The sequence below is a fragment of the Phyllobates terribilis genome, unplaced genomic scaffold (assembly GCF_046119375.1).
Source record: "Phyllobates terribilis strain yellow unplaced genomic scaffold, ASM4611937v1 Scaffold_11__3_contigs__length_659146591, whole genome shotgun sequence".
NCBI lineage: Eukaryota > Metazoa > Chordata > Amphibia > Anura > Dendrobatidae > Phyllobates > Phyllobates terribilis.
Genome location: NW_027362771.1, coordinates 131,436,456 through 131,454,285, shown reverse-complemented (window position 1 = coordinate 131,454,285; position 17,830 = coordinate 131,436,456). Strand labels below are relative to the sequence as shown.

General features: G+C 43.5%; 1 protein-coding gene across 1 annotated transcript in view; it reads left to right on the top strand.

The window, feature by feature from the left end:
* LOC141165026 (uncharacterized) overlaps positions 1-17,830 on the top strand; it is a 105,882-nt gene that overhangs the window by 76,215 nt on the left and 11,837 nt on the right. Inside the window, exon 9 of the mRNA XM_073650677.1 lies at positions 9,372-9,492. Within this exon, the coding sequence (XP_073506778.1) occupies positions 9,372-9,492 (121 nt within the window). The remainder of the gene's footprint in view (positions 1-9,371; positions 9,493-17,830) is intronic.

Genomic DNA, 17,830 nt, shown 5'->3' with positions numbered 1-17,830 from the left:
CAGGATCAGGTTCCCCATTACATTGTAGGGATCTAGCTTAGTTCTATTGTAGGGACAGATCTCCTGTCTTTCCTTAGTGCTTGTAGCAGATCATAACAGTAAGTCCAGCCCAAAAAATTTCTCTAAGGAAAGACCTCCAGTTTCCATCATGGTGTCGGTTCAGGATTTGGCTCAACGCCTGAGGGGACTCTCTCTGGAGGTGGCCGAGCTCCAACAACACGTGAGTAGCTGTTCTGGAGCACATTTTGTGGAGCCAAAGGTACGATTGCCTGATTTATTTTTTGGTGAACAACAAGATTTTTTTCCTTTAAAAATGCTTGTTTATTGTATTTTCGTTTGAGACCCAGATCCTCTGGTGATGAATCACAGCGCATAGGGTTCATAATGTCACTTTTGCGCAAAGAACCTCAGGGATGGGCCTTTTCTCTCCAACCTAGTGATCCGTGCTTTAGATAAGTGGATAGTTTTTTTTCTGCTTTGGGGTTGTTGTATGATGATCCTGATCGTGTCTCATCAGCTGAGACGGAATTGAGACATTTGAGGCAGGGATCAGGTAATGCGAAAAATTATTGTACTCACTTCCGTCGGTGGTCTGCTCAGGTGGGGTGGAACGATTCAGCTCTGAAAAGTTTGTTTCTTGCTGGGCTAGGTGAAAGGGTTAAGGATCTGCTGATTGCTTTTCCTACACCTGGAAACTTACAGGAGGCAATGCAATTAGCTATACGGGTGGACAGGAGACTGCGTGCTAGGGTTAATGAGAGTAAATCCTCTGCCATGTCAGCTCCAAGTCTTGAGAGGGTCTGTACTGACACTGGAGAGCCGATGGAGATTGGGGCGATGTCGCCCCGCTCTCAGGAAAAAGACCGCAGGTTTTCTGAAGGTTTGTGCTTTTATTGCGGCAAATCTGACCATTTCATTAAGAACTGTGTGCTTCGTATGAACAAAGAAAAAAAAAAGGTCAGTTACGCCCGTATAGCCTGTTTAAACACTGAGGGTGTATTTCTTTCTGCTACTACCGCAGCTCAGGAAGAATTAATTGAATTTCGGGTATTTGTGGATTGTGGTTCAACTCTGAATGTGATTGATGGGGGATTCTTGGAAAAACTTAATTTAAAACCCAAACCTTTGTCATCCCCTATTGCCGTGGTTTCTGTCGATGGCTCTCCCTTGAAATGTGTTACTCACAAGGTTTATGAATTTCCCCTCACTATTAAAGGTATTCACCAAGAAAATTTGGATTTGGTGGTATTAAATAATTTGCCTTCTCCAGTAGTTTTGGGGTTGCCCTGGTTAAAATTGCACAATCCTGTACTGGATTGGTCTACCAATGAAATTAAGTCCTGGAGCCCTAAGTGTTATGACAAGTGTTGTAACGGGCGCATTGCTGCTGTGGATAAAGGGGAATTACCTGTACCTATTCAGGATTTTTGTAAATTTTTTTCTGAGGAGGAGTCGCAAATTTTGCCTCCCCATAGAGACTACGATTGTACCATTGAATTTGTCCCTGGAGTGACTCTTCCTAAAAGTCGTTTATTTAATCTGACTATTCCTGAGAGAAAGGCTTTGGAGGAATACATACAGACGAGCTTGGCCGCCAGTCATATCAGACCCTCTAAGTCACCTGTGGCTGTTGGATTTTTTTTTGTTAAAAAAAAGGACGGCAGTTTACGTCCTTGTTTGGACTTTCGAGAGATTAATACAAATTACTGTACGCAATCCCTACCCACTGCCATTGATTCCTGATTTGTTTAACCAGTTAGTGGGGGCCAAGTGGTTCTCTAAAATTGATCTCCAGGGGGCATACAATTTGTTGCGCATGAAGGAGGGTGAGGAATGGAAGACTGCTTTTAACACTCCTGTGGGTTATTTTGAGAATTTGGTTATGCCTTTTGGTCTTACCAATGCACCAGCATTTTTTCAGAATCTTATTAATGACATCCTTAGACCTTTGATCGGCAAAAATGTGGTTGTGTATTTGGATGACATTTTGATTTATTCGCCTGACCTGGAGTCTCATTGGCGGAGCGTACGTGAGGCATTGCAGTTATTGATTGACAATTTGCTTTTTGCTAAGCTGGAGAAATGTGAGTTCGCTGTACAGAGAATTAGTTTTTTGGGATACATTATCGCCAGCGAGGGCTTTGAGATGGACCCGGTTAAAGTTCAAGCTGTGCAGGAATGGCCTAGGCCTATTGGTTTGAAATCGATACAGAGGTTTTTGGGTTTCGCCAATTATTACAGAAAATTCATTAAAAAAATTTCTGTTATTGTTAAACCACTGACCGATCTCACCAGGAAAGGTTCTAATACGGTTCAGTGGACTACTGAGGCCATTGAAGCTTTTGTGTTTCTAAAGGAGAGGTTCAGCTCTGCCCCCATCCTTATGCAGCCTGATGTGACTAAGCCGTTTTTGGTTGAGGTTGATGCTTCTTCTGTGGGGTCGGTGCGGTGTTGTCTCAGGAAAACAAGGATGGAGTACATCCCTGTGCCTTTTTTTCCAAAAAAATTTCTGAGACTGAACTTAATTACGATATTGGTAATCGGGAATTGCTGGCTATTAAACTCGCATTTGAACACTGGCGTCATCTCTTGGAAGGTGCTGATTTTCCCATTCAGGTTTTCACTGATCATAAAAATCTGATCTATCTTGATGCTGCCAAGCGCTTGAATGCCCGTCAGGCTAGGTGGGCACTTTTTTTTTCGCGGTTTAATTTTTCCGTTACTTACATCCCGGGTACCAAGAATGTTAAAGCTGATGCTTTGTCTCGCAGATTTTCTCCCATGGTCGGTGCTGAGGAGGAGGAGAGCATTTTACAAGAAGGTGTTGTGATTGCTGCATTGGACTCCGTTTTGGAAGATGAGATTCTTAAAGCACAGGAGAATGCCCCATCTAACACTCCCCATGGGAGGTTGTTTGTGCCTAGGACCTTTAGGAGAGATTTGTTTGTTGAGTGCCATGAGTCTCGGTTGGCAGGTCATCCTGGAATTCCTGAGACCAAGAGACTTGTGGGTCGCAGTTTTTGGTGGCCTGGATGGCAGAAGGAGGTCATTAAGTGGGTGCGTCAATGTACTGTGTGTGCTAGATCCAAGTCTTCACATACTCCTGCTGCGGGGTTGCTTTGCCCTCTGGAGGTTCCTAGTGCACCTTGGACACATCTGGCTATGGACTTTATTACTGACCTTCCCCCCTCTGAGGGTTTCACGGTCATCTGGGTGGTCGTGGACCGTTTTAGCAAGATGTGTCACTTGGTTCCCTTCATCAAACTGCCCTGCGCTAAGACACTCGCTAAGGCCTTTGTCAAGGAGATTGTCAGACTCCATGGTGTTCCTACTGACATTGTTTCTGATAGGGGACCTCAGTTCGTGGCTCGTTTTTGGCGTGCCTTTTGTGACAGGTTGGGAGTTCATTTGTCATTTTCATCTGGATATCATCCTGAGTCTAATGGCCAGACAGAAAGGAAGAATCAGGATGTTGAGCAGTTCTTGCGTTGTTTTGTGGCAGACAATCAAGAGGGGTGGTCTGAGTTTCTGCTGCTTGCTGAATTTGCTCTTAACAACCATACATCCTCTTCTGCTGGGTGTTCGCCTTTTTTTTGTTGTTCTGGGAGACATCCGTCTTTTGGGTCATTCTCCAAATTGGTATCGGCTGTGCCTGAGGAGGAGAGTTTTTCCAGTGATTTGGAAAGAGTTTGGACGGATGTGCGTGGTAATCTTCAGGAGGCTAGCAAAAAATCTAAGAGGTACTTTGACAGGAAACGTCAAGAGGTTTTGTTTACGGTTGGTGACATGGTTTGGTTGTCCTCTAAGAATCTGCGGTTGAGGATTCCTTCTAAAAAATTGGGTCCCAAGTTTGTAGGGCCCTTTAAGGTGCTTCAGGTAGTTAACCAATCTGCTGTTAGGTTGGAGGTTCCTACCTCCTGGAAGATTAATCCGGTGTTTCATGTTTCTCTATTGAAAAAAGCTTATGTATCAGATAGAGACGCCACTGCCTCTGTTCCTCCGGTGGTGGAGGACGGGGAATATGAAATTTCCCGCATCCTTAACTCTAGACGGTATAGAGGGAGTTTGCAGTATCTCGTCGCTTGGAAGGGTTTCGGTCCCGAGGATAACTCATGGGTGAGGGCAGATGATGTTTCTGCTTCCAGACTTGTCAGAGCGTTTCACAAGAGGTTTCCTGATAAGCCTGGGCCTAGGGGATCCGGAGGATCCTCATAGAAGAGGGGGTACTGTTAGAACTCTCCTGTTAGGTTTTTTCTATTATGCTGGTCACATGACCGTTTTTGCCTATTTAATCCTGCTCCGCCCTTCTGGCCTTTCTGGACTTCATTGTAATTTCTACTCTTAAGCTAGCCAGGTGCTTTGTTACCTTTCTCAGTCAGTTTAGCTAGGTCTTTTGACCTCTATGTTCTATGCCGTTTGTTTGTCTTTTTACTGCTACAATTTGTGCTAGGAGGTGTGCATCTTTCTCCCAGTCCCTAGTTCTTGTAGGGATCCCTCCCTCACATCTATAGGTCTTCGTTCAGACTAGCTGAGGACTTTAGCGGGTCTGATCGCAGGATCAGGTTCCCCGTTACATCGTAGGGATCTAGCTTAGTTCTATTATAGGGACAGATCTCCTGTCTTTCCTTAGTGCTTGCAGCAGATCATAACAATATGAGGCCCAGGATAAGAGAACATATGGGGCCCAGGATAGGTGAACATATGTGGCCCAGGATAGGAGAACATATGGGGACCAGGATGCGAGGGCATTTGAGGACCAGGATGGAGGACATATGAGAACCAAAATGGAGCACATATGGGGACCAGAATGGAGAACATATGGGGACCAGGATGGAGCACATATGGGAACCAGGATGGAGCACATATGGGGACGAGGATGATGGACATTACAGCAAGGGACCCAGGATGGGAACATTATTAAAGGATAGCTCCATTATGTGGGACATAATTACTGTATGGGTGCCAGAATGAGGAACATAGAATATTGGTTTATAGTGGCAAGTGGGGGAAATAATTACTGTAGGGGCCAATTAGGGGACATTATTACTGGTGTAATATATTTTACTTTGAAGATGCTGTTTTCAATGGGGGGAAAAAAGGGAGAACCTGTCACAGTGCAAAGCGGCACTAAGTCGCTTTTTTGCTTCATCTGATGAAGTGTAGAAGTCAGGGAAAAAGTGGGGAATGTGCTCTAGAGGTGATCAGCTATAGATGAAGTGATAGTGCTCTGTGCCAGATGAAGAAGAAAAGCGAATATGAAGGACTTCAAATAGAGAAGTCACTGGTAAGTCACTATACACTGTACATTTTGTTCTGGGCATAATGTCATAGATGATCACTGTATTATCTGTACACTTACACTATACTCTATATACAGAGCTCCTGTGTATAATGTGACCGGTGATCACCGTATTATCTGTACACTATACACTATATACAGAGCTCCTGCGTATAATGGCACTGATGGTAAAATTAGTGTTATTAATATTGTAGTTTTTATTAATGATCAGCATTATAGTGTTGGGTCACCATGTGGTGGTAATATGTAGTGCGGTCATGGTGCTGTGGCATTTGTCTCTTGTATGTGGTATTATTTGGTCACTATGTAGCGGTATTATGTAGTCTGGTCACGGTGTGGCGGTATTTCTCCCTTGCATGTGGCGGTATTCAGTCAGTATGTGGTGGTAATAAGTGGTCTGGTCATGGTGTGGCGGTATTTTGCGCCTGTGGCTGTTGAGGCCGAGATTAGGTGCAGCAGACAGTTTAGGTGACAGATGGACATGAGGTCGTCCTTTCCAATTTGAGCAGGGTTCCTTTAGTACTAATTTTCAAAACTTGTAGAAAACCCCTTTGATACTACACACTATTCTAAGAAGTGACTGACAGTGTGACTGGAACAACGTGCACTGGACTGGAGACAATGAGACTATAAATGAAGGTATTTGTGGAGTAAGAATGGGAAAGCCCTTTTACTTTTAGTTACCATTACTTGTATTTTGTGGTTGCGGAAAGTGTGCATTAAAATGGGCATGGCTAGCAAAATGGGGGTCGTATTTAAGTGAGCGTGACTTTTTAAATGGGCGTGGTTTTGTAACATAAACAGGGAGCCTATTGTCAAAAAATGTAATCCCACCCCTGCTCTGCCCCTGCATTATGCTGCTCTCAGATTATATAGCAAAGACCTGCTGACAGATTCCTTATAATACAGCACATACTAAAGAAGAGGCTGGGTAAACACCTTTATTAGTATCAGGCAGTTGCAGTGTTAAGAATGCTTTACAACACTGATTTTGTCTCTCAAATTGCCAGGAGAGTGAAAGTGTTTCAGGCAGCCATAGATAGAAATTCTGCCCAACTCTTCTGTAAACATGCATTCTTGGATTTACCTGAATGTGTGTTTAAATAAGGGAATACCTTGGGTGCCAAACGTATTGGAAATTTAAGATTAAATTTCTCTGTTCATCAAGCAGTCAGTATAGATGCAAAATATGAAACCTTGGCAAAATTGTCATGATCCTGCATTTTGGATCACACGTCCATGGTTTGACCTTACGGTGCTCATTATCATGAGAATGAGCATTGGTCCGACAGCAATCTCTCCAGACCAGACTCCCCCAAACACATGAATACTGAGGTTGGTTTGTGTCTTCTCAATATAGAGAGACGTAAGCTACTGCCAGACACATTTTCTGACAGTTTACTTTCCCTAAAAGCAAAAGGATCGCTATCCAATGGATGAGAGTTGGGAGGCCCTCACACACATCAGATGGTAGTCCAGGCTCCCACGTCAGGTTCAGTTGGGTTTCCAGCCTCATGATATTAATGACATATCCTTCTGATTGGTTATTAATATCAGATCTGTGGAGTTCTGACACCCAGCACCCCCACAGATCAACTCTTAACAAATCCATGGATGGCCAGATGTGAACTCTGTATGAAACCAAAACAGCACAGCATCAACCACTGTGTAGTGGCCATTCCTGGGTACTGCAGCTCAGCTCCTATTCACTTCAACGCTACTCAGTGAACTGAACTGTGTTGTTCTGGTTCTTTTTTTATATCCAGCCTTGGCCAGAGAATAGAATAACTTATTGGTGAGAGTGCTAAGTGTCAAACCTGGCTCCACCGACCTGATATTATTGGCCTATTTGTCATTAATTTTGTACGCATAGTTATTGACTAAAAATCTATTGTGCCATATGTATACAAATACATTTTAATTACACATATATAATTGCAGTCATGAATACAACATATTTCAACTTATAATAATAACTACAATTGAAATATTATAAAAAATGTTTATTCATATAATAACAGTACAATATATCAAATAATTACATTAAAAAGTGGTTAGATCATCCATATTTTATAAGGGAATAACAAATGAATTGGTCAAAAGCATACATAATGTATCCCAGTGGCAATAGTTAGTGTATATATGTATAGAGAATTCCCATAGTCAACTGAGTATGATATTGACATAAATGAAAATAGTTTAGACAAATTAATCAAATTCTTCCCTTTCCAAAACAAATATATAATAACTAGCTATTTAACCTGTTCTACACCCGGGTGGCGAGCTTTTTTATTGGTATATGGTTCCCCATCCTGGTATATGCTCCCCCATCCTGGTCCCCCCTCCCGGTATATGCTCCCCCATTCTTCGCCCCCATCCTGTTATATGTTCCCCCATCCTGCGCCCCCATCCTGGTATATGCTCCCCCATCCTGGTATATGCTCCCCCATCCTGTTATGTGCTCCCCCATCCTGCGCCCCCATCCTGGTATGTGCTCCCCCATCCGGCACCCCCATCCTGTTATGTTGCTCCCCCATCCTGTTATGTGGCTTCCTCATCCTGTTATGAACTCCCCCGTACTGCGACCCCATCCTGGTATGTGCTCCCCCATCCTGTTATGTTGCGACCCCATCCTGTTATGTTGCTCCCCCATCCTGTTATGTGGCTCCCCCATCCTGTTATGTGGCTCCCTCATCCTGCGCCCCCATCCTGGTATATGCTCCCCATCCTGCGCCCCCATACTGGTATGTGCCCCCCCATCCTGTGCCCCCATCCTGGTATATGCTCCCCCATCCTGTTAAGTGGCTCTGCCATCCTGTGCCCCCATCCTGGTATATTCTCCCCCATCCTGGTATGTGCTCCCCCATCCTGTGCACCCATCCTGGTATATGCTCCCCCATCCTGTTATGTGGCTCCCCCATCCTGTTATGTGGCTCCCCCATCCATCCATCAATTAAATAAAAAAAACCACTCCTATTCACCTTTCCATCGCTCCCCTGCAGCGCATCGCCTGTGTTATTTTACTAAAATGGCACCGGAATCAGCACCTGCATAGCGCGCCATCTAACGCCATTTTAGTCAAGACACATTTGCGGAGTGTATTCAACAAAATGGCGCCGGAGTACGTGCGTGCGCAAGTCGCGCTGTCCGACGCCATTTTGTTGAAGACACACTGCAAATGTGTCTTCACTAAAATGGTGCCGGATAACGCGCTATGAACATGCGTCGATTTAGACGCCACACTCCTCCTCCTCCTGAACAGGGTCGCCCCGGCAACACTCCTTCCGGTCAGGTATGTGCTTATGGTGCCGGAGATCGCGGTATGCATTCTTCCCTTTCTGGGATCTGGATGAATCCTTCTGTCTGGGGCCAGACTGCACAGGTGCATTGCGCATGCGCAGTCTATAGAGGCTTCGGACAAGCAGACAAATCTCTGGTTATATTATAGATATCATTGCAAAGTGCATAATGCTAATAAATCAATGTTATTTCATATTATATACAGTACATGAAAGTGCATTAAAGAGCTTCTTTGATACTCCAAAGTACAGTCGACATAAAAGGCATGATGCTGTTGTAAAGTGCATAGTGTGTTTTAGTAGGAGACGGAAGTATTATCAAATAAATACATGTCATAAATATGGCTAAAAAGTAACTATACCAATTCAGAAAGGTAGCTGAATCATCCCCACGCCCCAGATCCACCTGCCCATTGAGTCAAGCAGAGACAAAAAGCACGTTGGGTGTAAGGATGATTCCACTACCGAACGCTCATATGGTTTAGTTGGAAAGAGAGGAGAAAGCTGCTGGCCGTAGCTTATCTCTTCTAAAATCAAAAAGATTGGGCATTGAATTTCCATCTGCTCAACCATTCCTTCCCCAACATCATCTGAAGGAGTGAATCAGGAAGCTCCATATAGATGAGAAATTGGCGGGTTCAGCTGACTCCATCTGATGGGTATACTATTGAGGCATCATGTGACTTATTTGCTCTAATTTCCAAATCACATTTCAATTCTGAGTACAAGATGTAATGCAATTATGATATGATAACTTCAGCTATTTCTCTTAGAATACAGTATACGATGGCAAACTGCAGTTTCTAAGATTCTTGAAGAAGATACTGCAGTATTGAAGAAAATTGTAGAAGACCATGAAACTGGGAAAAACTCTATGGCCAGTCTGAGAAGAAGGTATGCTGAGGGTTGGTGCAAGACTTTTACATTGAGATGATTCCCCCATTGTGCATTAGGAAACAGTATGAGTATCACGATGGAAAGACAATCACACTACCTGACAAAGGCATGAGGAAGAAAGTGCGGTGAACATGCTGACATAATCATGCTGGCTTCTAGCTGAGTAGGAGACCAAACTGCAGCCCCGTGAGACACCATGAGTGACATGGTGCCTGCTTTTGAGTGAACAGACACTGACAGGTCTGTATGAAAATCACGTATTGCCAAATTAAATTACGTAGACAAATAGATCAGTAGGAAATAAGCAACAGATAATTTGATCTTCAGTAATTACTGTCATGGGAGCATATTCTGGTTGCATCACAGATTGGAAGAGGGCTGCTAACTGACAAACATCACCCCTGAAACATATTCTTACATTCCCACTTTCAAGACACTTTTAAGACTCCTCCTTGCTCCACATGGGAACACTCACTATTCATCAGAAAAAAACACCTGCCTATAACTTATTTTGTGTGGCAGTTATATGATAAACAGAATGGCTGGTTGTGAATTTTTAAAGGGATGTTTCGCTTTTAGCTTTTTTGGCCTCTAAAATAATTAAATCAGATATTACTTACCCTCTCCCAGTTCAGTGCTGCCTCTCTTCCGCTGCTCTAATCTCAGGTTCTCTGGTGGTTTCTGGTGATGTGCCTGGTAGTCGTGACATCACTTAGCCATTAAATAGAGACTGGAGCAGTGGCGGAGAGGTAGTGCTAAACCGGCGGAGGGTGAATAACATCCAATTTTATTATTTTAACTCAGCACTGCCCAATAGATGTCTGAAAGCTCTAAGAGGCAAATCAATTTAACGTCTTTAAGTCTTTATAGGCTAAAATAACTTAAAGAGTACCTACCACCCATCTGGGGCTGCCACTTTTATTTAATAGAACAGTGGACAGTGGACTAAAGCCTTTAGTGCGATCCCTAATATTTGTCAAAAGGACCCAACTTTCTATCAAAAGTTGGGGCCTAAATTCCAGGTTGTGAGATCCCATAGAAAAAGTTGAGGTGAGCGCTGCCAGTAAGTGGGAGATCAGGGATGCTGTGGATTAAAGAAAGTCTTTATTCAAACTGCATGACTGGTTGTGAGATCCCGGCATGCAGAGGGGGATCCCACAACCTTCTGCAAAGAGCAGTGAACCAATGAGATTTTGCAAGATTTCACTCTGCATTAACCGAGTGCTGCCACATACTTTACTAAGCTTTTACCAAATGCTACTCTCTATGATGTTATTGGTCAGTAACAGCTTAGTAACAAATACGTGGCAGTGCTCAGACAGTGCAGAGTGAGATCTAGCACTTTCGAGAGCGGCCCTGTAAGTGTAATACGCTGTATTATGTTTTTTTTGCATAAAAATATGCAGCAGAACTTAGCCTAAATAAGTGCGCCTCAAACTCAGATGCAGTAGCTGTTTGTAAGTGAGGTGAGGATATGGGAGGCTGTTTGCATAAAACGGATCATATGATGCACAGTCTTTCCCGGGGAGGGTGAGAAACGTACAGTCTGGCAACCGGGGGAAATGAGTTTTTGAAATCGGAAAACTCCTTTAACACTTGCAACCTCTGCTGCTTCACTGCAACTCAAACTGTGAAATCAGTCAGTAAGGATTTAGGGCACTTTTTTATTACAATATTTTTCATCAGCATTTGTTAACAGACGCCAGGAGTGAATCCAAAACACAGAAGAGGTGAAAGTGATTATTTTTCTCTGTGTTTGTTCCCATCTGGTTTTTAGCTTACAAATACTGATGTAAATTACTGCCCAAAATACTCACTGTGTGAATGAAGCGAGGAAGCTCCTTGTAATACTGTAAGATACTGTAAGTTCTTCTTCCGAGGATGAGTGCTCAGTTGCAGGTGCTGTGCTGTAATGCCTGTCTTCTCTGCTCCATCATACTCCTCAGAGCAGGAGCAACCCTGGGGCAAAACTGCTGGCGGCAGATGTCCAGATGTATCACTCAGTGACAGTGATGGACCCCGACTCCCAAACAAAATGAATCAGACAGAAGCACACATAATAAATACACAAAGCATTGCAATTGGGTGTCAAATGTTTTCAACTTTATTTAAATTTACATGACACCGAAAATTGCACAACCCCCGACTCACGAAGAGTCACCCTCCAGCACTCAGGAGAGGAAAACCCCCTGTGGAGGAAACCTCTAGGGAACCATGGCTGGAGGATTGCCCTTCCATTAGGCTTAGAGAGTTAGTGCCGATATATAACAGATGTAACTGCAGAATTTTGTACATTTTACCAGATTTACAGAGAACGACATAACAAATATAGACTATAAATTAGATAAACTGGATGTGGGAGAGATCTGGCTGCAATATTTTGTCACCACATTGATTGCTGGAATGAATTTAGCTGATCTGATTGCCCAGGTGGATGTACCATTTCTCCCTTACAGATCCAGGTCCGCCTTTCAAGAAGTTGGACAAGTGTAAAAGTTAGTTATGGATAATCCCTAATATGATAAATACCCCCTTCTTCTTCGTCCATCCCAATTTATCATCCATTAAAACTCACAGATCCATCCATGAACTCTGAAAGAAGAGCTGCTTTATGTAAAGGATAACAGAAGGAGATCCTGTGCTGGGGACCCCTCTGTTACCTTCCCATGCCCTCTGGGTGTCTAAAGCAGACAACCCCTTTCCCTGCTAGAACCTCCAAATTACACCAAGGTTGGAACATTACCTGGGGTGGTCAAGCTCAAGGTCCTCAGGCGCATCAGTAATGGCACTGATCATAGCAGCGCGCCCTTCTTTTATGGAATCTTCTTTATGACACTTGTTTATGACTTCATAACAGTTGTCATGATTACTACAGGGGCTATTACTGATGCAGGGCCCAAGTATTAACCCTTGTATCATTGGTAATTTGCTTTCATTATAGAGGCAAATAACTGCAATTGTTACCAAGCAGGTGCCTTATCATTTTGACTGCTCTTAGGCCCCATAAGAAATACAGATTACAGATTACAGTGCAAGTTTTTCAGGAGTGTTTTGCACTTTTTAGATCCAGAGATTGGGCTTATAACTAGCACTTTATGAAGAAAAAAATTAAGAGGAAATTACTTGTAAAATAATATTATAGGGAATTGCATTTCAAGCATTTTCCTAATATACATTCTACATAGTTATATACCTCTTGTGGTAGGGCATTCCACAGTCTGACTGCTCTAACTGTAAAGGTATATTCCCACGGTCAGGGCCGCTGCATTTGATGCTGCGTGTTATTCCGCGTCGAACCCCCAGCAGCCGGCTGTTACAGCATCGTGGATGGGATTTGTAGAAATCCTATGTCCACTATGTGTCTCCGTGCACCTGTGGATCACCCGCGGACACGGACATGCAGCGTGTCTTTCCAGACCGCAGCATGTCAACTTATCTTGCGGAGTCGCTAGTCTCCGCAAGAGAAATTGGATCACTACAATGTAATGAATGCGGTAAATCCACATGGTTCAATGAACACATGCGGATTCACCTGTATTCATATAACGCAGCGCTTTGGACACAGCATAAAGTATACTGCTTTCAAAGCGCTGCCTCTACTAATCATGTGCACATACCCTAAGGCCATGGCCCCACTATCAGTATTTGGTCAGTATTTTTTCTCAGGAGTGAGAGCCAAAACCAGGTGAAGAACAATCAGAGAAAAGGTATAATAGAAACAAGTCACCAATTCTGCATTTATCACCCAGTCCTGGTTTTGGCTCAAACTCCAGAGAAAAAAATACTGACCGAATACTGACCAAATACTGATAGTGGGGCCGTGGTCTAAAGAACCCTTCCTGTTTAGCTACCAGAATGGACTTTCCTCCACATGAGAAGTCATGTGCCAGTGCTATGCATTGTACACATATGTATTTATACATATAAATGAGATCTTGTAATAATACACTGCTCAAAAAAATAAAGGGAACACTCAAATAACACATCCTAGATCTGAATGAATGATATATTCTCATTGAATACTTTGTTCTGTACAAAGCTGAATGTGCTGACAACAAAATCACACAAAAATCATCAATGGAATTTATTAACCAATGGAGGCCTGGATTTGGAGTCACCCTCAAAATTAAAGTGAAAAAACACACTACAGGCTGATCCACCTTTGATGTAATGTCCTTAAAACAAGTCAAAATAAGGCTCAGTATTGTGTGTGGCCTCCACATGCCTGTATGACCTCCTTACAATGCCTGGGCATGCTCCTGATGAGGTTGCGGATGGTCTCCTGTAGGATCTCCTCCCAGACCTGGACTAAAGCATCCGCCAACTCCTGGACAGTCTGTGGTGCAACGTGACATTGGTGGATGGAGCGAGACATGATGTCCCAGATATGCTCAATCGGATTCAGGTCTGGGGAATGGACTGGCCAGTCCATAGCTTCAATGCCTTCATCTTGCAGGAACTGCTGACACACTCCAGCCACATAATGTCTGGCATTGTCCTGCATTAGGAGGAACCCAGGGCCAACCGGACCAGCATATGGACTCACAAGGGGTCTGAGGATCTCATTTCGGTACATAATGGCAGTCAGGCTACAACACCATTACTGGCCCACTGCCAAACCGGTTATGCTGAAGAATGTTGCAGGCAGCAGATCGCTCTCCACGTCTGTCACGTGTGCTCAGTGTGAACCTGCTTTCATCTGTGAAGAGCACAGGGCGCCAGTGGTGACTTTGCCAATCCTGGTGTTCTGTGGCAAATGCCAAGCGTCCTGCACGGTGTTGGGCTGTGAGCACAACCCCCATCTGTGGACATCGGGCCCTCATACTACCCTCATGGAGTCGGTTTCTAAGCGTTTGTGCAGACACATGCACATTTGTGGCCTGCTGGAGGTCATTTTGCAGGGCTCTGGCAGTGCTCCTCCTGTTCCTCCTTGCACAAAGGCAGAGGTGGCGGTCCTGCTGCTGGGTTGTTGCCCTCCTACTGCCCCCTCCACGTCTCCTGGTGTACTGGCCTGTCTCCTGGTAGCGCTTCCAGCCTCTGGACACTACGCTGACAGACACAGCAAACTTCTTGCCACAGCTCGCATTGATGTGTCATCCTGGATGAGCTGCACTACCTGAGCATCTTCTGTGGGTTGTAGAGTCCGTCTCATGCTACCACGAGTGTGAAAGCACAACCAACATTCAAAAGTGACCAAAACATCAGCCATAAAGCATTGGTACTGAGATGTGGTCTGTGGCCCCCACCTGCAGAACCACTCCTTTATTGAGGGTGTCTTGATAATTGCAAATATATTTCCATCTATTGTCTATTCTATTTGCACAACAGCATGTGAAATTGATTGTCAATCAGTGTTGCTTCCTAAGTGGACAGTTTGATTTCACAGAATTTTGATTTACTTGGAGTTATAGTCTGTTGTTTAAGTGCTCCCTTTATTTTTTTGAGTAGTGTAATTTCCGCCTTTGAACTGACTCTAAATTCCAAATATCTTTTTTAAAATGTGGAGTCCAAATTAGATTCCATATCCAAGATGTGAATTTAAGTAGCAGGATTGGTGGACTCTGAAACGCGTTGACATAAGCCTACAATTTTATGATACCACTAATTGTGTCGTATTCCGGAGAGCGCAGAAACACTTCCAATCCTGCTACTTAAATATTTTGTTTCATGGAAGCTGCTGCATCTGGTTATCAGGCTCTATATGTGTTGTGTTTCACACATCCTCATAAGGTAGTAGTTCTACCTTTTAATTATAAACCTTTTAACGTGGATAAGACCCTATTGTGTTCTTGCATTTCTTTACATATCCAAGATGTGGCCTGATCAGTAGGGCTGGTTTTAGACAAAGTGGGGCACTGCGCAAAATTTTAAAGTGGGGTCCCAAATGCTCACATATTGCACCATCACACAGAAACATTTCAGTTGTGTTTACATGCGATGAGTTCAGGCCGCTAAATGAGCGTGATCGACAATATTGAAGTCATTCGACGCTTGTTTCCCTGCTTCTTTACACAGGCTGAGGAAGAATGATGGGGACAGAACTCACTAATACTGTAGATCAGTCTGTCCCCATACAGTATCATGTTATCAGCAGCATATCTGCAGTTTTCACAGGGCGATGTGCTGCTGAGAACAATGATTTTTGTTCTGCCATAAACAATCCAATCACTCGATGAATAGGTTAACTAGAGGACATAAATTCAAAACACATACCAAAAAGAAAAACAGCCTTACCAACATCAAGTCAGATCAAAAATGCACTAGCAAGATGCAGCAGACCCCCATGATAAAGGCGGGGCAGCACAGGTGCAAGTGTTGGTTGGGTGATTTGGGGTGTCTGTCCTTGTGGGGTGCGCTTATACAGTGCTGGACAGCCCGCCTGATTTAATAGTATGGGCGTCATTAATAGGCTGTAAGCCACGCACATTGGTAGATTTGTGCGTGGCTGTTTCCATCAGTATTTTGTACCTGTGCTGACCCTGCCTTTATCATGGGGTCTACTGCATCTTGCTAGTGCAATTGTAATCTGACTTGGTGTTGGTAATGCTGTTTTCTTTTACTCAATGAATAGGCAGCATTTTGCTTGTTTAGTATAATTCACCCCATAGTCCTCCACATAGTATAATGCACCAAATAGTCCTCCATATTATAAAATGCACACCCCATAGTCCTACATATAGAATAATGTGCCCCATAGTCCTCCATATCGTAAAATGTGCCCCATAGCCCTCCATATAGTAAAATGTGCTCCATAGTCCTCCATATAGTATAATACACTCCCCATAGTTCTCCATATAGTATAATGTACACCCCATAGTCCTCTATACTGTATAATGTACACCCCATGGTCCTCCATACAGTATAATGCACCTCATAGTCCTACATACAGTATAATGCACTCCCCATAATATTCCTTATAGTATAATGTACAGCCCATATCATTTCTATAGTATAATCCACTCCCCATAGTACTCAGTATAGTATAATACATCCCATAGTCCTTCATATTGTATAATGCACCCCGCATAGTCCTCCATATAGTACAATGCACTCCCCATAGTGTAATGCACTCCATAGTCCTTCATATAGTATAATGCATTCCCCATAGTCCTCGATACAGTATAATGCAGCTCCCAATAGTCCTTGATAGAGTATAATGCAGCCCCCACATAGTATAATGCAGCTCCCATATAGTACATATAGTATAATGCACCCCATAGGCCTCAATAGAGTATAATGCAGCCCCCCATATAGAGTCAAATTCAAACCCCATTGAGCATAATGCAGCCCCCCCATAGAGTATAATGCAGCCCAAAAAAAGAGTATAATGCAGCCACCCCATAGAGTATAATGCAGCCCCAAAGAGTATAATGCAGCCTCAAAGAGTATAATGCAACCACCCCATAGAGTATAATGCAGCCCTGTTCATAGAATATAATGCAGCCCCCCTCAAAGAGTATAATGTAGCCACCCCATAGAGTATAATGTAGCCACCCCATAGAGTATAATGTAGCCACCCCATATAGAGTATAATGCAGCCCCCCATATAGAGTATAATGCAGCCCGCCTCATAGAGTATAATTCAGCCCCCCATAGAGTATAATGCAGCCCCCCATATAGAGTATAATGCAGCCCCCCTCATAGAGTATAATGCAGCCCCCCCATAGAGTATAATGCAGCCGTCCCATAGAGTATAATGCAGCCACCCCATAGAGTATAATGCAGCCCCCCATAGAGTATGATATACCCCCATAAGATTATAAGGAAGTCCCCCATAGAATATAATGCAGCCCCCATAGAGTATAATGCAGCCCCCCTCATAGCGTATAATGCAGTCACCGCATAGAATATAATGCAGTCACCACATAGAGGATAATGCTACCCTCCATAGAGTTTAATGCTGCCCCCCTATAGAGCATAATGCAACACCCCCGTATACGCTGTGTTCCAAATTATTATGCAAAATGTGTTTAGGAGTGATAAGGTAAGACTTTTTTTGTTTGGCAGTTAAACTCATTGATGGTGATGTGTGTCAGGGCTCTTTATATCACTGTAAGCAATTGCAGACACCTGTGCTAATTAGTTTGGCAGGTGTGTCCAATGAAAGGCAAGACTACTTAAGAAGGCTGTCCCACATTATTAAGCAGCCTACATTTTCTGGCAAAATGGGAAAGAAAAAGGATGTGTTGGCTGCTGAGAAGCAACAAATTGTGGAGTGTTTAGGTCAAGGCATGACTACAATCAACATTTGCAAGACACTTCATCGTGATCATCGCACAATCAAGAAGTATGTAGCTGATTCACAGTACACACGTGTGCGTGCTGATAAGGGAAA